At 47.6% G+C, this 20,762-nt stretch overlaps 6 protein-coding genes across 6 annotated transcripts; 3 read left to right on the top strand and 3 right to left on the bottom strand.

Moving 5' to 3' along the window:
* Positions 1-158: 158 nt before the first annotated feature.
* Positions 159-6,531, top strand: PHATRDRAFT_49134 (predicted protein; the record flags this gene model as incomplete). The annotated part of the gene is made up of 2 exons (XM_002183878.1): positions 159-4,226; positions 4,306-6,531. The coding sequence occupies 2 exons, from the start codon at positions 159-161 to the stop codon at positions 6,529-6,531; spliced, it is 6,294 nt and encodes a 2,097-aa protein (XP_002183914.1).
* A 1,358-nt stretch (positions 6,532-7,889) lies between these two features.
* Positions 7,890-10,127, top strand: PHATRDRAFT_49133 (predicted protein; the record flags this gene model as incomplete). Its single annotated transcript, XM_002183877.1, has 3 exons — positions 7,890-8,267; positions 8,362-8,760; positions 8,874-10,127. 3 exons carry the CDS (start codon positions 7,890-7,892, stop codon positions 9,867-9,869), a joined length of 1,773 nt encoding a protein of 590 aa, XP_002183913.1. The 3' UTR covers positions 9,870-10,127.
* Positions 10,128-10,585: 458 nt separating this feature from the next.
* Positions 10,586-12,601, top strand: PHATRDRAFT_49132 (predicted protein; the record flags this gene model as incomplete). Its single annotated transcript, XM_002183876.1, has 1 exon — positions 10,586-12,601. One exon carries the CDS (start codon positions 10,586-10,588, stop codon positions 12,395-12,397), a length of 1,812 nt encoding a protein of 603 aa, XP_002183912.1. The 3' UTR covers positions 12,398-12,601.
* A 233-nt stretch (positions 12,602-12,834) lies between these two features.
* On the bottom strand, positions 12,835-13,819 carry PHATRDRAFT_49131 (predicted protein; the record flags this gene model as incomplete). The annotated part of the gene is made up of 1 exon (XM_002183756.1): positions 12,835-13,819. One exon carries the CDS (start codon positions 13,817-13,819, stop codon positions 13,067-13,069), a length of 753 nt encoding a protein of 250 aa, XP_002183792.1. The 3' UTR covers positions 12,835-13,066.
* A 1,460-nt stretch (positions 13,820-15,279) lies between these two features.
* PHATRDRAFT_39777 (predicted protein) lies at positions 15,280-16,487 on the bottom strand (the record flags this gene model as incomplete). Its single annotated transcript, XM_002183755.1, has 2 exons — positions 15,280-16,242; positions 16,272-16,487. 2 exons carry the CDS (start codon positions 16,485-16,487, stop codon positions 15,280-15,282), a joined length of 1,179 nt encoding a protein of 392 aa, XP_002183791.1.
* Positions 16,488-16,805: 318 nt separating this feature from the next.
* Positions 16,806-18,596, bottom strand: PHATRDRAFT_49130 (predicted protein). The gene is made up of 2 exons (XM_002183754.1): positions 17,218-18,596; positions 16,806-17,147 (listed from the first exon to the last, which is right to left on the bottom strand). The coding sequence occupies exons 1-2, from the start codon at positions 18,546-18,548 to the stop codon at positions 17,060-17,062; spliced, it is 1,419 nt and encodes a 472-aa protein (XP_002183790.1). The 5' UTR covers positions 18,549-18,596; the 3' UTR covers positions 16,806-17,059.
* Positions 18,597-20,762: the final 2,166 nt, after the last annotated feature.

The raw sequence follows: 20,762 nt of genomic DNA, 5'->3' as shown, positions 1-20,762 counted from the left end.
TCAGGAATCCAAGGTCGGCAGTGTCTCTAATCTCTCTTCTCTCGCCAACGGTAGACGTCTCGGACGGTCTAACGTTACCGCCGTTTGCTTTCGCCGTCCGTGCAAGATTCGAAAGCATCGCCGCCGATTGGAAGTGAGACGGAGTGCGCATTATTCGCATGGGCAAAACATCGTTGAAACAAACGGGAGCCGTTCCGTTGCCCAACGATGGTCCCATCCACTTTGTTTGGCAGCAAAGACACAAGACTACCGGGGTAGATGATTCCGTCTCTAGCGACGTGCACGAAGCTGTTGCATTTCTGCGCTCGGTGGCGACGCCAACGAGTACCGCGGAGTCTCGTTCGCCGACTTTCCGTGCCATCGACAGCACCAGTTTGAGTTGTCTCGTACACGACTTGTGGTGTTTGAACGATATTCGCGAGCAGTGTCAACGACTGCGTGTCTTTCGGAGTCATGTGCTCCAAGCCCGTCAGAAACAAAGCAGTGACGCGGGTGTTGTTATCGCCACGCTGGATACCCGGACTGCCAAAGCATCGCATCGCGTTTTGTTGGAATGGTCCTTGGCAGTCGCTACACCCGTACCTTTGCGTCGCGCCGTACACGCGCATTTGCGGGAGCGTACCGGTTTGTCGGACGACGCAACGTTGGACATTGCCGGTGCCGTGTTGGATTCCATCCTGTCGAGCTCGTCACAATCAACGTCTGGGCCGTCGTTGTGGTGGTGGAAAGATCCCATTGCAACCTTGCAAGAGTGGATCGCCTTTATGTCCTCCGACCCTTCTTTAGCGGTGGACTGGAACGAAACACGTCCACGTATACTGGTGTTTCTCCTCACCTATGCCGATACTTGCAGTATGCCCACTCTTGGGCGTTTCGCCTATACGTCACCCTCCACTGAAATGGTGGATCAACAGTCGCAGGTCGCCATTGCGGAAGCCGTCCGCGTCGCGGATTTATTTAAGGCTTTACTCCAACCTGGCGACCGAAATTGCTACTGGGAGACACGAGACGAACCCTTTCTGGAACAAATGCGGGACTTTTTGTGGGCTCTGCTTTCCTGTCGAGCCGTTTCCGAGCCTTCGTTGCAAATTATCGGCATTGCGTACGGACGGGTTTGTGTATGGCCCTACCATACGAATACGCATACGAACACTTCCGAAAGTGTGGACCCGGACGCGTTGGTAGCCAAGCTGCAAAAAGATTGGTCACGGCTACCAGAGTTGTCGGATTTGGCGCGCGCCGTTGTCGTTCAAGGGTTGGCAGCGACCCTTCCCGACCAGACACTATTTGCGCACAGGCATGAGGACATGGAGACGCCCATTGATATGTCCACACTTATGGATACTTTCGGTGATTTGGCCACCGGAGCGATCGATCCGGATGTACGGTTGGCTGCTTTGAAAGGTTTTCGCACGTTGACGAGTCGCAGTCTAACCGCTCTCGCTGTAGACAATTCAGACTCTGATAGGTTGGCAACACGAAATTTGAGCTTCGCGTTGGCCCAACAATCTCTCAAAGTTGTCATGCAGGCGTGGGAAAGCCCTCCCACCCGTCGACTCGCCAACGCTATTCCGCCCCTCTTTGACAGTGTCGTCAACTTGCTGCGTCGACTGGATCAAGATTGGTCGGTTGACGCATTGGTTGGGCGTGTACTGTCCCAACCTGCTCATTGTAAAGGGCGCTATATAGCGCTGGAAGCACTCTTGCCAATCTCCGGCGCTCAAGCCTTGGTGTTCACTGCGAGCCGCCCCGCCAACAAACACAGTATGCTAGACGATTTGCTCTCCGGCATTGGGGACCACGGGCACAATACGAATGCTATTGCTGATTTGTGGGCCCGTATCCTTCAGCAATATTTGCAAGAACTTTTGCTTCAGAACGGAATACCGACTTTATCTTCTTCATCCCAGAGCCAACGTACCAAAGGGGCACCGGCAGTGGCAACCGTTATGGAGAACATGGAAACGTTGCCGTCGGTTCTGACGGCTTGGTGTGATGCCTGGGTACCGAGCTTGACAGAGGCCCTCCTCGTACCTGAAGTCAGTCGACGCAAGCAAATAGCTTCGTTCTGTTTACCTCGGGTTTTAAAGATGGCTGGCAACGCTCGTCCTCGAGCCTCATTGGCCATTGTCCAAATACTACAACACCTGAACGCAACCGGTCAGAATCATTCAACTCGACTGAACAAACCATCAAAAGAACGTGAAACGAAGAAAGACCGCGTTTCGTGGGCCATGTTGGAAGTGGTTCGACTAGCAGCGGTTGACCAGTTGTTGAGAGAAAAGCCTGTGGGTAGCACCTTGGCACTAGATACGTGCGTAGCGTCACTTATATCCAAAAAGTGTCTCCAATCGGCGTTGGTGCATTTCTCGCCCTTTGTTCGTCTCGTTGCCTTTCAAGCCATGCCGCATGTAGTGAAAGCAACCAGCTCGTTCAAGGACGACGCATCACGACTTGGGCATGAAGTATTTTTGTGGAAAGCCACGTTACCCTTTGTGGTCAAAACGAGCGACAAAGAGTACGCATTGACTTTAGTACAGTGCTTACTTTCTTTTATGGATCGCTTGTCTTCTTGGGAAGCAAAATGTGTGTTATCCGATGATCCGAACGCCCCGCAATCAACAGAAAATTCGCAGCTACAAGTTTCATCCTTTGCCATTGACTTTTTGATCAACGATGTTCTTCTACAAAAACTTACGTATCCGGGATCAGTTGTCGACAAAGAGTGCTTGGCTCTCTCATTGTTTGAAGCGTTAATTGTCTTTTCATGTCGAGATCTCAAGTTTGCTCAAGAATGTCGGCTACTACCTAAAGCCGGTGCTGCCTTCCACCGAAAGAGAAATTTTGCGGAGGAGGCTGTATGTGGTCGGATACGGCGAGCTCTCTTTGGTTTTGAGGGTCTTGCCGCTTTGTTCTCGATGCTGAGCTCCAATTGGGATGGCATACGAGACGATGCTTACACCATTCTTAACAGTGCGCTCGCCTTGACTACTAGATTTCACCTCTTCGTCCCAATGGAGTTCACCTCCAACAAAGCTCGCTCAAAGTTTGAAGCTCGCGCCTTATTTTTGGCCTCCTCTCCGAGACAGCGCGAGGCGGACGCCGGTGCTAGAATCTTAGCATTTCTCTTTGTTTCATCGCTCACGAACGACCAGAGGTATGACTATCTCGAGCGTTTGGGCTCAATTCTTCAAGAAAGGTTGACTCTAATGAAAGTAAAACTACAGGACATTCTGTCAAATGATACCGACTTTGTCGACGGCGCTGAGTTGCCCTTGGCCCACGGCATTATCCGAAGCATTCGGCTGATCTACGAACATCATCAAACACTTACCGACACTCTGCAGAATGAGCATGATCGATTGGGCACTTTGTTCCAAAACATGATACCAATGTTTTGCAAAGCTCTGCAATTGTCACTAGGCGTTGTAGCTGATCTCCGGGATGGCGAAGCTGTGGATGGGATGGATCGTGAACTTGAATTTGCATCAAGCAAAGTAAACCCTGGAGCTATTGGAGCCAACGGGATTTTCTCGTCAGTTCAACGCCTGAGCAAAACAGAGCACTCGAGACGATTGGCATCGCAGCGAATTGTGATTGGTTCTTGGTTATTGACCAAGGAAACCTGCGCAGCCGTATCGATATTGTTGTCGTTAGGATGTGTCAATCCAAGCAAGGAGAGCATGCAGCAGGTAGGAATGCTCCTGATATCAACCCTTACCTCATTGAAACACACAGGAGCTGCGTTTGCCGCCCACAAAGCTCTTCAACAAATTTCTGTGGCTTGTTTTTCAATCCCAAACCTCGAGACTCTTCCTAAAGAGTGGGCGTTACGACTGTTAGATGAGCTAGCAAACTCCGATAAAATACGCGACTCGACTTTGCGGCGAAGCACCGGATACGGGCTTGGATTTTTATCCATAATGCGATCAGAAGTTGCGTGTCACTCTGCAAATCACTCTCTGTGCTCTTTCATTATGAAGAAAATATTGTGCCTTTCACTTCCTTCAAAAAGCATGCTGTCGTCATTCCTTTCGTCGATTGCTTGGTTTGATAGAGAAAGGCCAATACCGCTTCCTTTCAGTCTCGGGGATGAGGTGGACGGTATTGGATTATGTAATCAGTATACGCTTCGATCGCGAGTCCATGCGCTAAATGTATTGCGATCGATACTGTCGGACGCGCCTTTAGCGAAACAAGTCTTTCCAGCCGTCGGCGATTCTATTGTACGTGGCTTGTAGACCCAGCTCTCTTGTTTGCTGCATTTGCTCAGTTTTCCTGCGTTACACTTTTACGGTTTTGCAGGTGACAGCAATGATGGGATATTCTGATACGGATTGGTCTGTTCGAAACTCTTCCACGATGGTTTTCGCGGCTGTCATGCTCCGTGCAGTAGATGCGGACAAAAACGCATCCAACGAAGATGAGACAAGTAGTAGAGCTATCACACTAGCGGAGCTCTTTCGTGTTTTTCCATCTCTACCGGATTTCCTAGTGTCTGTTTTGCAGGCAAGTATTGCAGGGGAATTGGGCGAGGCGTCGACTTCTCCTCCCGTTCTTCCTATTCTTTTGCTTCTGGCCCGCTCTCAGCAATTGTCAATGTCGGGTCACGACTCCGTCTCGATTGCTGAACCTTTCATGCAAGTTGTGTTTCGCTGTCTTGGTCATGCTCACTTAAGTACCCGGGAGGCGGCCGCTCGGGCTATCGCAAACCTGTCCTCGGCAGAGAAGAAATCGGTCACATCTTTCCATTGTATTCTTCAGACTTGTAACGATCGCCTGAAAGTCAATTTACGGACGATGGTATGGAATGACCTACACGGGACGCTGCTCTGTATTCGTGACATGTTGGCGCTTTGGAAGCTTATTGTGAAAGAAAGTCTTGGGAAAGAGTTGCTTGCGTGGTTGTGGCGTTTTACGAGGGTAGAAAACAGTCAGTTTGTTGTGCCTCCCCTATGTGTATCGGTTGCCCTAGAAATTTTGCACAGAGCTAACCTTACGGACATTGAGTCCCCCCAGTTGCTGCGTGCCTGTCTCGACATTGAAAGCAAATTGGCACGTGAGAGGCACCATACAAGGGGTGACACAGGTCTATCCAAACTGGGTCTGACCGCAGGCTCAATAGCCTGCTCTGTCGTATCAGAGCAGCTATGGCACTTTTCCGCCAAATGTAGAGTACAAGTTGACGAAAGCGTTTTCTCGAAGGTTGAGACTCTTCTTCGAAGTGACTGCCCAGACGTGAAGCTAGCGAGCGTCAAAGTCTTCAAGAAGTCAATATACCGTGGCTTAGACTCAATGCTGAAATCGTCTGATGCTCATGAATGCTCAACGTTTCTTAGCAGATTGACGACAACAATTTTAAATGCACTGAAAGCAGAGCTCGGAATCGGTAGCTCAAAAGCAGAGAAGATCTTTATTCATCCACCAACTGTTCGTCGACTCTCCCGGTGCCTTTTGGAAAGCTTTGACGCCTATGATGCTTTGGCAATGGAAGTCCCATCAACTGTTGCTTGCTCAGTCCTATGTGGAATAGGAGAAAGTCTCCTTAAACTTGGGGGTTTAGAAGCCAATCAAAATTGGAAGTTGATTGATGTTACGCAACTAGCAGGGAATGGCATTGAGCTGCTTTCGCGATGTACACTCTTTAATGATTCGTATGAAGATGGATTTCCGTTCCAAGGTGTGATTGGATTTTTGTGCGATCACAGACTACCATGGCGCCTCCGATACTCTGCCATCACCGCGATAGGAACGCTTTCTACGAATTTGACGTATCCCCCAGATTTATGTTCAAAGTGGACGTCTGCCTCGTTGGAGTACCTACAGGACGAAGATCCAGACGTCCGTTACGCTGCTTCCAAAACATTAGTATCGCCAATCAACTCAAATGTCCAAATTGCAGATGTTGCTTTGAACGTTCTTTTTACAGGAAAAAGCAACTCTCGTATTTTTCTACCGTGGCTCGAGAGATGTATTGAAAAAGTTCTGGAGAACTATTCGAAAATGAATCGCCGTGTTTGCATGCTCGCGAACGAGTTGACGCAAAGCGGGATCAAATCAGGAGAGATACTGAACGTTGGGAATGTGCGCGAAATCTTCGAAGAGGAAAATCCCAACTCGTATGGCGAACATTTGCTTTTCGTTCAGCTTGCGGTTCGCGGCACATTGCAAGCGACTGTAGGTACTGTTGGACTCAATCGAGGGATCATTGACAAAATTTTAGCATGTTGCAGTCATATGCTTTCGCAGCTGCTCCTTCATTACACCCAGCTTCCGGATTTGGACATTCTTCATGATCCCAGCCGATCCAGCGATATATTCCCCGAGCTCCATGCCATCTTTCTCCTATCTGCCACCGTATTGACGTTCGGTGTTTTGCAAGAGTCGTCGGACATAGTCCAAAAAGCCAATTACTTTGCGCAGCATTCTTCGGTTGCGCGTTTGCAACACGCGTCGCGGGCCTTGGCGCAAGCAAACAACAGCGAAGTTTCGAGACGGCAAATCTGTTCATGCTGCTTCTTGCTTTCGTAATGTCTTGCGTCCTTTTTTGCCTCTCTAGGCTCCTGCTCTGATGTTGCTGTGTGACAAACAGTAAGTTGAGCTCACCGGCATTTGCACAACGTGATAGTCACAAAACCGAATAAACATTTCCGATGCAAAGTGCTCACTTTAGTGCTGAGTTGTGAATTGCTCTGATGTTCTGCTACAAAAGATACGCTGTTTTCATTTAAAATACGTTATATGCGCTACGCCTCTATTGAAGAGCCTCGCTGGAATTTCTATTCGAGGACCACGTAGCCAATGAGATGTTCAACGAGTGTTCACAAGGGTAACATAGTATATGTTGGCACTTTCAATGTAGCGGATCATGATTGAATGCTAATGTAAGAGCAGAGATGCTGAACATCGAATGTAGGATTGTATGCTTTTCTCAAATGATGACAAATCTCCATGTTTTCTCAAATGACCCTCGGTTCGATCAGTTTTATGTGTCTCCGGGGTTTGGGAAATTATCGATGACTAACTGTATAACAGTAAAACAGAATTCGTAGGACTTAAAAGTGAGCAGATGCATTCAATGGACTGGAGCAAATGCGTACAATGGATTGACTGTGAACAAACGTGGGCCGTCTGCTAGACGACATGTTCCCACCGAATTTTTTCGGTGAAAGATTTTAGGTCTTACGAAAAACATGGCCATCTCGGAGGTCGCTATGTTGATTAGTTCTCGTCCGCATCCTTACATTAGCGCTAAGCGATTTTTAATGCTTTACGTTAGAGTTCGAACGTTGCTTACTTGACCTTTCCTTGTTACTCTATACAACATGCTTACCACCCACCAGCGTTACCAATTGCTCTAGTGGCACTATAAATGTCCTACGAGAGTAAAGAAATGAGTTGGGTCCCGTTTATGAGTCGTATGGTTACAGAATCTATGAACATAAGCCATCAGTTCAACAATGACATATCGGCCATATGTGGAAATTCTTCATGATGTGTGATCATATTCTGACAATGTTTTGCCAATAATAACGCACATGAACAAAAGCAGTTGGCGGCAGTCGTGGCTAAAATTAGTCTGAGTATGAAGTGGATCCAAGCCAATCGTGGCCAGCAGAATACTACTGTCCCGTAAGTATCTCTAGTATGAAAATGACGCAAATCCTCCAGAAAAGGTACCAATCCGTTATAAGCTACGAAAAATTCATATGTACATGTAATCCAGCCCAAAACACCATAAGTAAGTACCCAAAGACCGATCGGAAATGAACGGAGATGGAATAGGCGACCGAACATTGGATCACCTTTTTCGAAGAAACATGAGCCATGCAGAAAACAAAAAATAGCTCAGTTCGTGGGAATGCACAAACTTTTCCATTTTTGGCACGATGAAGCAACACCAGCTTGCCCGAACAACAGCGTGGTTGCTGACTATCTGTCTCATCCTACTCGTAGTAGTTGCTCAAGAAGATGTTCACCCTGACGTAGTTGCCGTTCTCGATGTTGCCGGGGGTCTACGACCGAAACCGCGTTGGGCGAGCAGTTATTCGGACGGCGAGAATTGCTACTGCCTTCCTTTTTTGGATGGCACCATAGGTAACTTTGTCGTCGAAACGAAACTAGGGTGGTTGACGACGCAGGAAGTGTGCGATTTGCTGGGACCGGGACCAGGAAGGCGAGGACGGCCCGTTTACAATGATATTCAATGCGGTAACGGCCCCCCGAACGACGACGAAAACGAATTCCTTTGTCCGGGACGAACAGATGTAAGTGATTGTAAGAGAATTGAGTGCTGTTCACTAGTAAGGGCAAACTATTTTCAATAGCAAGGCTTGGACTGACTCGTTATTCCTCTATTAGATTGGAGAAGAAGGCTGTGGTCATATAGGACCCAAATGGAACTTTGATAACGCCGACCTTGCGAACGGCGGTCCGCCCCGAGTTCCATCATTTCCTGAAGACATTCATCCCGACATCGTTGCAGTTGTCGACGTTGTAGGTGGTGTGACACCAAATGGAAGATCATGGGCCGACAGCTATTCCGTTAATGACAAGTGCTATTGCGCGACAACGTTTGATCATAGCGTTGCTGACGTAATAGTAGAAACACCGCGGGGACGGATGACGACACGTCAAGCCTGCGAATTGCTTGGACCGGGTCCCGGTATAGAGGGACGGCCGGTGTACAATGATATACAGTGCGGAAATGGACCACCGAATAATGCAGGCGATGAGCATGTGTGTCCTGGACGAACCGATGTACGTAGATTGGAACAAGGTGGAGTGGCCAGCATTTTCAGACCGTGATTTTCTCGGGCTTTTTATGGTAGCAGCAATGAAATGACTCACTTGTCCTTTTTTGAAAAACACAGATTGGACCGGAGGGATGTGGTCAAATTGGTCCGCGTTGGAATTTTGACGCAGTCGGATCTTTCCCGCCACTTAGCGCTCCTACGGCTCTTCCCTCTTCTTTAGCCACCGTTAGTACTCAGGAAGTAAGCAATCCACCAACCAAATCTCCGAATAAAGGCCTTAACAGGATACCAAGTAAGTCGCCAAGTAAGGGAATCAACAGGGTACCAAGCAGAGACACAACCGCAACCCCGACTACGGCACCGAATGAGCTGTCAGGTGAAGGCAGCGCGCCGTCGCTAGTTCCATCCGCTTCTCAGGCTCCCCTAAGTCCAAACGTTAGTGGCACGCCTGCCGCTGGTCCTACACGTGCACCTGCACCAACTTTACCTACCTCTTTTCCGTTAACACCTTCGGAGGCAACAAGTCAAGCTCCGGCTTCCGCGCTTCCAGTTGAACGCCCGACAATTAATCCCGCATTTACGGTCATTTTTCCTGAAGTATCCCCTAGTGATCCCCCAAGCAGTGTGCCAATCGATGCAATTTTTGGTACACCGAGCGAGACGCCTGTTGGGGTGCCGAGTGATGTTCCTAGCGTGTTACCCAGCAATGTTCCTAGTATTCCACCCAGCGATGCCCCTAGTGATCTTCCTAGCGAAGCTCCCAGTGATCTTCCTAGCGATGTTCCTAGCGAAGCTCCCAGTGATGTCCCTAGCGACGTTCCAAGCGACGCTCCCAGTGATGTCCCAAGCGATGTTCCCAGTGATGTCCCGAGCGATGCGCCGAGCGATGTCCCAAGTGACGTTCCTAGTAGTATTCCCAGTGGTTTTCCCAGTGTTGTTCCCAGTGGCGTCCCGAGTAGTGTGCCCAGTCTACTGACGGCGGCCCCCAGCACCAGCAACGACGGTAACACACCCGAAGGAATCGGCGGATCGGCATCAATTCGGCTGAGCAGGAGCAGGGTGGCGGTGTTGAAAACGAGTGGGCTCGTATATTTTGTGATGCTATTCTTGTAGTGCTGACTGTGTGTGAGCTACAGCATACCAAGAAGGGAATCCCCGAGAGAGCGCTCATAAATGGCCTTCTTCAGGATTGGTTCAATAGACTATATGTACTGTCCTTGTCCTTGTGCGCGTGCCAATGGACAAGGAGTAATTTTTCCTCTTTTTAGACTTTTCCGCGCGGATAGTGCTTCTGTACTTACAGATAGTTGCTCCCTAGTGTAGTTTTACAAGTGTGGGCAGAATATCCACTGTTAGTGTGCGCCACAAAATCAAGAACTGTTTTGGAGCGAAAGGTTCGATCTCCTTCACTGTTGGAGTCACAAACGGTAGAGCGAAGAAATCATTAGCAAACCCGGCTTTGGCGTACCATAGACGCTACGGAAGAGTGACGGCAACTGTAGGATGTATGTACTATGACAGTGAACCTGCCGCAACAAGAGATAATCCTGCCTGTAAGAAACGGAAAATAATGCTTTCACTCCTATTGGTCTGGTAAGGTCGTTAGTCTGTCATCACTGGCTATCGTCGATGAGATTGTGGGGCCCAAACGCCTATTTGTGACTCCACATCAAAATTGACACGGACTGTGAGAAATCCATAGACTGTGAGCCGTGAGACTACCGGCGTCGTGTGTGACCGCACGACAAACACATTGGCGGTCGGCGCACACTTCGATTGACCCAGCCGTTCCTGGCTAGAAGCTCTTCGTTAGTCTGTCAAGGTCTGTCATGGCAAAGTCGACAGCGAGTGCTAAAGTCCTCCCCGCGTCGTCTCGGGCTACCAAGAAAGGAAAGCTGCGACCTGCGGAGGTCACGTTTTCCTGGCCCGACGATTGTCCAGTCCAGTCGGAAGACCCGTCAGACGAAGGCCTGGCGCAGCCTTCTTTGCCTCCTGATCCAGCTCTGCACGCTTGCTCCGGAAAGGATATACATGTATCTAAAGGGGCAACGTCGCAGAATAGCAGCAGTGGAAGCGGCAACAATACTTCCAAGCCAACGAGATATCTCGCCATTCTACCGGGTACGTTGACGCTGCGCAAACCCGCAAAGACGAACGCACCATTGTTTCCAGAATCTCTCGCAGAGAAGGTGGAAGACAGTGTCGTGGCGGACGCCGCGGATTCGAGTGACGTCAACAAGCCGGAAGTGAGGCTTTTGGGGCGTTTGCAACACGCCTCGTCGACCCATCCCATCTTGACGACAGCGGCGTTTTCGGACTCGTCGTGTGCTCCCACGCAAGGATCCTTGTCCTTCCGAGGTACTTCCGTTGCCACCACATCCAAGTTCCTGGTATTAACGTTGCAACCAAAGAAAGGAAAGATAGTATGCAAGCACGTTTTTTCTAACGTTATTGTTTTTGGGGATGCTTGTCTGCACGGGACGGGAGATGCAGTACCTTCGGTTGCGCCAACCTCCGCTATTGACGCAGTGTCGGGCAAACGCTTCAGCTCTACTAGTGACGATAGGAAAGCAGCAGTAGCCGTGATCGCAACAGTAGAGCCCCAGGGCACCACTTCCAACGCAGCAAGCTTATCTCACCAAAAACTGGAACCGCAGGATACTTGTAAAAAAGGGGAGGACGACGAAAGCGTATTTATGGCTACTACCGAGAAAAAACAAGGCAACCTAAAACGATTGAGCACTGGTGGGGAACCACTCTCGGACAGCAGTGATTCTGATCGAGACGTTGTTCGCCATCCGAATCTTGAGGTTTCTGCCATGCTACCCGCAAGTAGACGACCTCGACGCGCGTCACGCAAACCGGTACAATACAACACAGTGGAAAGTGGTGACAAAGATAGCGACACCGATCCCAGTGGCAGCGAGGATAACAGCAATATCGACTGCAGTGGAAAACGGAAGCAACCAATTGCAAAGCCGATGGCGAACAAGCGGACACGCCGATTGCTGTCCAATGCTATCACACAATCGCAAGAAGTAATCAACGACTTGGACGAGTCCATTGACATCAACATCAGCGAAGAGAATGGAGCGGTCGCTTACAAGCCTGCTAGTGAAAATTCGGTGAGGCGCGACCATGGGTCAGCGCGATCGACAGAAACTGGCAAGTTGGCCGAGAGTCAGCCTGTTTGCCAAAATAGGCGGAAGTCCGATGCGAATAAGCAGTTGGAAGCGTCTTCTCTTTCAACCTCCGGTACGACCAAGAGGCACCGTATCGTGCAGCCAGCGACCAAGACCCGACCAAAATCTTTGAGCAGCAATGGACAGACAGAACTGCAGAAGAAAGTCAAGCTTGGGAAGAAGAGTTCCTTCGCTTCCCCGGACATCGATTCCGCTATGATTGTTAACAGCAGCGTGACCGCCCCCGAAAACGAAGCACCGTCTCTTCCGGGATCGCCTGTACGGCAACATCGACACCCGCTGACTCCCTCCAGCTCGAAGAAGGCAAATAAGTCTACATCGACAATCTCGAGCACTCCCCGAAAGCGCCGCAAACGGGCATTAGCTCATGCCACTTCACCGTCCAAAAGCAGAACGATTGATTTGACTCTCGACACCGATTTGGAGTTTTTGGGATAATACGATTTTGTAACTCTTTTCGTTTGACTCCGTGATGCTTCACCTACTCTATTGAGTCAACGACGCTGTGAAGGAATTGTAATTGCGTTTTGAGATCACTCACGGCAAAGAAACACGTTGGGCTTCCATCGTTTGTATGTGGTAAATGAAGTCAAATTAATGGTTCTACAAACCATGAAATTTGTGTCGCTACTGGCTATGTCCATTTCACGCTTACAATCAATGCAAATCATACACATGATTGTCATCATCACAAAGACATCTTAAACGTTAGGCTCCATGTTCGACCCACCGATATCTGTCCGTGCAAGCGAAAAATATTTGTACAGCTGACCAGAGCATCGAGTACTGCATCTGCATATTCCTTCTCTTCTTCCACCAAAAGAGTTGCCAGCTATCTAGGCAAGAAGAGTAATCCAGTCAAGACTATATTCAACTGCAAGTGTTACGTCAAATTTACTGAGGTTTTACATGCTAATGATGTCAAAGAATGAATGATTGGGGCAAGCATACCATATGCATGTATGATTTCGTGGTGTATCGAATAAAATCTTGGGCGATGAAGGCTGGTAGGTAAAGATCTTATCACGAAGAGTCAGCTGGACAGCAATGGCGAGGGTATATCATAGGTTTTTCAATAGCGTTGCCCCCAGACAGGTTGCCCTAGTCCTACTTTTTAAGCTCATTTTGCTTTCGCTTAGCACAATAGTCATCCGCAAAAGGGTTCAAAGTGCATGCTGGACTAAACCAGCCGTAAAGCGGTTCTTGCGACGCATAGATCCGACACGAGGGGTTCGGGAGCTTTGGCAAAGCCCGGCAGTGATCCTTCGCGTCCCTTACAAAGGTGAAACCAACTACAGGATACAAGATCACATCATCGTGAAATGAATCCGCAGATTCTCTTGGCAAGGTCGGAAGGCCCTCAATCTTGGGATGTGGATGTCGCTTTATCATGGAAGAAGGAAGAGAAAAGACGCGCTGCACAAAAGAGAGTGCTGCAGAGGTGGGGGAGGACCTTAACTCGTGCAAAGCATTTCCTTCAGCGACACTTGGAACGACCGGGGCATCATTAATCCCAACCTGGTCTTTATTGGGTGTGTATGCCGCATTGAAAGCAGCCTCCAACTGCTTGCCCTGCTTCGGCTTGAGAAAGACTGCCGTAGTAGACTGGAAAGAACCAGGAAATGAAACAGTAAAAGCGTCCACAAGACTTCCGACGAGTAAGCAGGTAATTAAAATGCGGCACTTCATTGCAAAAGCTTCTACGGGGCACGAGAATAGATGGAATAAAGATGTTGGAATAAAATGATAGAGAGACGATTGTAATGACAGATGTTTGTTGGTTGACACAAGGAAATCGGATTTGTATGAGTTCGTGAAAAATCTTTCCTCGATTGGTGTCCGACAGCGAGTGGCTCCCATATCAACATGAAGGGCCTTCACGCCATCACTTACGTATTTGTCGTTTCCATATGTTGTTCCCGAACATTTTCATTGGTCGAAACTTACCGAATCTTTCAATTTCGTTTTCTGTTGATGCGAATTTTCTCCATGGAAATCCTGTGACGAATCACAATCGACGCACAACATTTTGCGTGGGAACCAGATTCTCCACGACTCACGATAGCGGACTTCACGAACTATCTAGCTAGTGTCTAGTCTACCGGCCGTTGTCCTATATACAGGACAAGAAAAAAAGCAAAAACATAAAGTAATCCTGTAGCGGTAGTACAAAATTCTACACAAACATGGAATTTGACCATGGTGATCAAGAATCACACCTTTACTATTTAAAATAGGACATGCATACATTAAACTTGTACTGTATTGTTCGTTAGGCGCCGTGAAAGGTAGCTATGTGGTTCGCATAGCACAACTTTCCCTTGGTGGTATAACAAAGTCACGGTTCTCTGGAGTGAGGTGTTTCTTCATCTTTGCACACTGAGCAAACATATGTTGTCTTCTTGGAACACGCCAAGCATTGTCCTTGTAGTCTGTTGCTGCTATAGCTATCATCTTTGTTCTTCCTTTTTTTGTGGGTGATAGATGTGCGTACAGGCCACTTCTTGGTTCTCCTGTAGTCCTCGAAAGGGCTGGACTGTCATTGTCCAACTTTGCTTCCACAAAAACTCTGCAACTTCCAACATTGTCGTATTGGTTATCCACTAGCTCCTCAGTCAAGGCAGTGCAGAAGTCTTTCTGGTTTTCTTCTCTCCCGTTAGCTCTTCCTATTCCTGTACACAGACTGTAGGCCAACCAAGTGTCAACAACAATCATTCCAAATATTGAGAGGTTAACCCTTGTTGACCAATTTGTTGTACCCAACTTTTGTTCAAGCATCAGTGTATCCTGACAACTTCAATTGTGCCTGTCAATCATCCCACATGCAGAATAGTATAATTCCGCTGCTTTGGGCTGTGGAATGATAATTTCCAGCCTCTCTGGATCTGCATCTGGAGATTGGTCAATCTGTCTCCAATAATAGGGTATGTAGGGCTTGCCTGCATCCAGACTGGAAGCACTCAACACAAAATATTGGCGGCCCCTGTCTATCCACACAAAAGCCAACAGAGTGCTATAGTTTGTATCAATATCTCGCATCACAGGCCCTCTCCGTTCGCCTCTCTGGTTTAATTCTAAAGTCGAAAGGTATCTCATTGGATATTGTTTCGCTGCTGTTTTTACGACTCCAATATATCTCAAACCATGTCGCTGCAACTCCATAGCTGTACCGACAGATGAAAATGCAAGTCAGCGCAAACAATCCGGTCCGTCCACCACCAAGGAAGGACAAGCTCTTTGAGGATCTTTGTTCCATGCAGCAACGTTTCATTGTGGTCCCTGTCATCTTCCGTTGCTGTCTTACCCTTTACAACCTTCAATCAAAGCATGATACCCAAACAGCCGCATGCGGCATTTTGAATCTCACAACCATTTTCGGACTTTTGGTCAATAGCCACGTAATTGGGGAGTCCATGATTTATCCATTCCTCCCCTTGTCCATACCATTGCGACATTGATTCATCCACACAAATAAGATGAGATGGTTTGAAAGTGTTGGCACAATGATTGTTGTATCTTTCAACAAAATCATCAACAAGTTGCCACCAAAACATATGGGAGCTCATACCTTCCGGCTGTTCAGGACACTGGTTGCTCCATCGGATATTTTGCCAAAGATCATCAAAGCGCTGCCGCGACATTCCTGTTTTTCCGAATACAGGGGCAGGAATGTATTTTGACGGCGTGGTTGTGGACCACAATTGCGATCGACTGCTAAATTCAAATTTTGTCGCAAGAATTAGAATGCCAAAGAATTGAAGCAGCTCTCCTGTTGACATGCGGTGCTTGTTCTGTTGGGCAAGCTGCACATTTGTTAGCTGACACATGGCGGTCAGTTGGTCGGGTGGAAACATGAGAAGAAAATATTGCAGCTGCGAATATCTTCCATCAATGTCAGAGTCTGGACCAAGAAGGTCGCCAATTGGTGTATTGATGCCAAACTGCTTACTTTGGATACTGCCATTTATATCAATCAATGTAGCTTGCTTGTCAGCATAGCACTTTGTTTCATGAGCCATGACAAAGGAAGCGTCTTCAATATCCCAAACCTGCGTGGCTACTTGTGCAGTAGGTCCTGCTACCTGTTCCCCCGCAGCTATTCCAATTTTCACCATCGGTTGTGCTGGAAATTCCAATTCTTCATCAGGAGAAGTCTCCTGCAAGACCGCTTCTCCTTCCTCTTGCTCTGGAACGGCCAAATCTGTGTCTATGTTATCTACTGCCGGTATTTTGCTGCGGGACTGGCTGGTACTGTCGACTGCTCCGGTTTGAAAAGTTTGACACTACGGATGTTCAGAGTGCTCCGCTTGACTGATCCTCCACTAATATCAAAGTCAGCAGTATTGAAGGTTGATACACGGTTGTTTGGCGGCTTTTTGGTATTGCTGACGTCCACAACAGTCCCTACAACCACCTTGGTGGTCCTCAAAGCACCATATTGCCGAGCACACTCACTCAAATGGACGACATGACAGGCCTTCGCTGTGACCTGAGCACCAATCTTTCGGCGGGAATCCCCTTCTGACATAATCTGTAATGAGTCTGGTATAAATTGTGTATAAATGGTTGACTCACAGGGATGCAATGGACACTACATTGACTCGGGAATGGCGCATTTCGGTCGAGAAAAAAGGCAACTATTTTTCGAGTAACCCTAAGATTGACAACAAATGCTCTTAAAATATTAAAAAATAGAGCATGCCATGCTCTCCCAAGACATTTCAGAGCACGGGGAACCCGATGGTAGCATTTGATTTATTCAGATTTGACTACAATGTATAGTTCTAGATGTTTGGAAAATGCACTTTTTTGAGGATGGGTCCTCAATATAGGACAGAAGTAGAATAGACACTAGCTTTTTCCTACCAATTCTCTATCTAGTAGAGAGACGCTCGAAACGACAGTGACAAACCTTTCGTTCACATTCGAGGTCCGTATCTTTCGGTCCGCTTGCATGAATGCAACTTCTTACCGACAGGAAAGTCAATAGTCTCTTTACATATCTCGCGCTTCGGCACGTGAGACTAGCCGGCACATTCTCCAACGGAATCACGTTGTGTCCTTGAGTTGCTGCATCCACTACAGCAATAAGCCTTAGTGTTAGTCGGCCATGAACGAATTTCTTTTGTGCTCCCGGAGAGCCTTTTCAAGATTTGGAATCAAAGTTTTCTCCACATGCTCGTTGATCCTAGCGACGACGAGAAGGTAAAAGTTAAACACTGCCCTAGCGGCAAGCATCTGGACTCGACAACACTTACCAGCAGTTGCAAAAATTTCCATCAGCATCTCGGAATACGTTCTTTTGATGAATAGCGTCTACAAAAGGCGTCGTATTGGGACAGACATGACCAATCACACAAGGTCGCTTTGACGCAATCTGACATGAGTCCTTTCGCGCCATTGTCTCGTGTGGAAGCACCGACTTTGCGTGGATAAGTGTTCCCTCCGTTCGCTCGTCAAGAAAAATATCACCCCAGTCCCCTTCATTGAGCTCACGTGTGTATAGGTCTCTAGCCTTAAAATCCTTGTAGTATCGTGACATGCTTGCTGTAATCGTAGAGTAATGTACAAAGTGGCTAAGAACAAAGTTGGGCTTGTAAATTTGCTTCATCGCGCGGGCAAAGCGAACGGGGCGTGGAGGCCGGATGAAGTCACAATTGTATACCCGTAGAAAAGTTTCATTCTTCCTCGGGATCAAGCACTCGTTCTTTGAAAAAGAGCTCAGCCGTGATTGGCTATTGCATTCGTTAGGATCATCCAAGAGTTGCATCAAACTTTCTCGGGGACGGCCGCGACTGCTCTTCAGTTTTAGAACTTTGATGTCCTTTGCGTCCATTTTATCCAGCAGAGGTAACCAAGTTTTGTTCCCCATCGGTGCCAAATACTCATCTGTATCAATAAATGCCATCCAGGATGCAGTCGGACCGTAACGTTCACGGCATGAAGCCTCGGCTGCATATTGGGAGGAACGCTCGCCAGGATTTTTGTGATTTGGTCGATTGTTGCTGCACGATTTTGCCGGCCATGAATGATATGTGACAAAGCTCGGAAACTGTGATGCTATCTTGAATAGAACGGATTCCGAAGAGTTCTGTGGAACCTGTGTATTGTCGTAAATATAAATGTGATCAAATCCGACAGTCCGATGAAAGACAATCCATTCTTCCAGGCGGGCAGCAGAGTCTTCCACAGTCGTTGTGTCCCCCCGTCGATTATAAGAAGCAGATGTCCAAGTGCACGCCACCAATTGGTATGAAGGATGATGCTGTGGCTTCGGTGTTGTCGGACAAACAGGAAGGTTAACGATTCTACCCGAATCTTCGATGGCAGGGAGAATGTGCGCGTTTCCGTAGTGTTCCAAGATACTGAAACGATCCAGGTGCTGAAATTCTTGCGGGCCTACCTGATCTTTGGTCATTAGCATGGGACCGCGTCGGGCAGGCGCTCGTATTGGTACCAAGTCGATCCAAAACAGTGGATTAATCACGTTGAAGTTATTCTGTTCGATAAAGCGTGAAGGAACCGGACATGAAAAGAGGAGCTGAGAAAATTCGAATTGGTCGACATCGCGCCCTTCTGTAGCATACATGGGTTTCCTTCGTTTTCTCCAAGAAACATACTCATAATTTACCGGAAACTTCGACGCTGTCGTTGATGACTGTCCTGCGCGGTCGTGGAATATGCAAAGAAATCTCGTTTCCGGCCAGGTGGCGTTCTCTGGATCAGCGATTACGTATTTGGTCGTCCTATTCTTTTGCAGTATCTCTCGAACAGATATAGGTTGAAACAGCGCTATTTGTGGCTCTCGAAATCGCATAATGGTTTCCTTACCCTCACCAGTTTCGCAACGTCGTCGATTTTGTGCCACAAATTTGCGATCGGTCGTTGTTGAGAAAGTAGTCGTGTATCCAAGGAAGAAAGGGGTCCTCGTGGGGGAAGTCATCGATCGGAAAGTGTTTCGTGGATGAATCGCAATCGCTGACAATGGGAAATTCTACTTTGGTGAGAGAACTTGCAGTAGTCCGTCGACGAGGCAATGGCTGAACGTCTGGTTGCAAACTATGTATCGATTCCAAGTAGACTGCTAAAACGAGATCCACATTGCCTTTCGCCTCGAAAGTCTGCTTCGGCTCAGTCTGTGCGTATGCATCGAAGATTCTATTTGACTGTGATTGTAAACTGGTCTGATGTCGTCGAGACAAGCTGCACGAAGCCAAATAGGAGCAAAGCAATACAGCTATCCCCGTCGCAATAGGAGCAAGCGCCGGCCACTGTTTCCCTACCCAGAAACCGTGTGTTCTTACGCCTAGCTTTGGTCTACTCTGCAATTCCGCAAGATTTCTGCTGCTGCTGTGAACCAAACGATGGCCTACAAGCTTCCGACGAAGCATAGTGAAAGCCTTGTGTGTTTTTTCTCGGCGGTTGACATGAAAGCGATACCGTAAAGGACGGAACTTTATGTTATACAATTTCAAAAAATTCATGTAAATTCGCTACGAGACGCACCAAACCAAAGTCAGACATAAAACTAACGCCACACGTGGATTTGTCTCATTCGCAGCGTCAAAACGGTACCATTGTTTCTAGTACTACTAGTATAAATCTGCATTGTACACTTTCATTTTGAAGTCGGATTTTGATGTTAAAATGCAAAAATAGGGTCAAGGGTTAGAATTATAGCGAAAATTTAGCCGGTTTTACCTCGTTTTAGGAAACTGCAACGATAACGGGCTAAAACGTGTCTATGGGACCAAAGGATCGTAGATACTTTCGTAGGCTGAAAAAAAGACGTAAAACAAAACAAACTTTATAAACTTGTCCCCACGATATAGGGATATTGAACCCCATATGCTTGTCGTAGGGTTTTCCTAGTCCCCTCACATCGAGACCATGAACATAGACTTGGCGAAATGTGTCCCTCAAAACCACGATGGGAAAAATAGGGAACCAAATAAAAATACATTTTCGACACTGCATGCAATGACAAATATAATGCAAATGCAATTTGTCTCAACACTGAACTTGTAGAGAACGGGAAAGTTGGCAAACCCTTCTTGTAACATGAATCACCATAAAATACTTCGTATAATATTTTGTCTCACTGGACCTATTGAACCTTTGTAAGTGTATCCGCTAAATTTGACTCTGATGGCTCATATGCAATCTTGATCACTTTCATGGCAACATTCTCTTTTACAAAATGATACGCTATCGCATTACTTTTCTTCTTCAACACCGACTCTGGCGCTGTAGTGTTGCTGCACAAAATACAATGGTCCCAATACTACCATCCTATATACTACTGTTCAGGTCACAAGTGTGAATGACATCCTAAGTATCCGGCAAACCCTATTTAAGGGAAACTGACTATGTACAATTCTACAGGCAATGTACGGATTCACAATCCTGGTCTATTTCCTTTGGAATTTGATCTCTTTATGAAGAGTCTGACAATCTTTGAAAAGGGCCTGCCAACACAGCCATTCCTTGTACTCTTAATGAGTAACTATTGTTGCCCCCCATTAGGGTTAGGGTTAGGGTTAGGGTTAGGGTTAGGGTTAGGGTTAGGGTTAGGGTTAGGGTTAGGGTTAGGGTTAGGGTTAGGGTTAGGGTTAGGGTTAGGGTTAGGGTTAGGGTTAGGGTTAGGGTTAGGGTTAGGGTTAGGGTTAGGGTTAGGGTTAGGGTTAGGGTTAGGGTTAGGGTTAGGGTTAGGGTTAGGGTTAGGGTTAGGGTTAGGGTTAGGGTTAGGGTTAGGGTTAGGGTTAGGGTTAGGGTTAGGGTTAGGGTTAGGGTTAGGGTTAGG

Source organism: Phaeodactylum tricornutum, chromosome 21 (genome assembly GCF_000150955.2).
Source record: "Phaeodactylum tricornutum CCAP 1055/1 chromosome 21, whole genome shotgun sequence".
Lineage (NCBI taxonomy): Eukaryota > Bacillariophyta > Bacillariophyceae > Surirellales > Neidiaceae > Phaeodactylum > Phaeodactylum tricornutum.
This window is presented reverse-complemented; position numbering and strand designations above follow the sequence as displayed.

Excerpts from the sequence above, each read along its gene's own strand:
- PHATRDRAFT_49130 (XM_002183754.1), bottom strand. The coding sequence starts at position 18,548 with ATGTATGCTACAGAAGGGCGCGATGTCGACCAATTCGAATTTTCTCAG. Across the intron at positions 17,148-17,217 it reads GGAAATTTTTGCAACTGCTG|GATCAACGAGCATGTGGAGA; the intron begins GTAAGTGTTGTC and ends CGTCGTCGCTAG.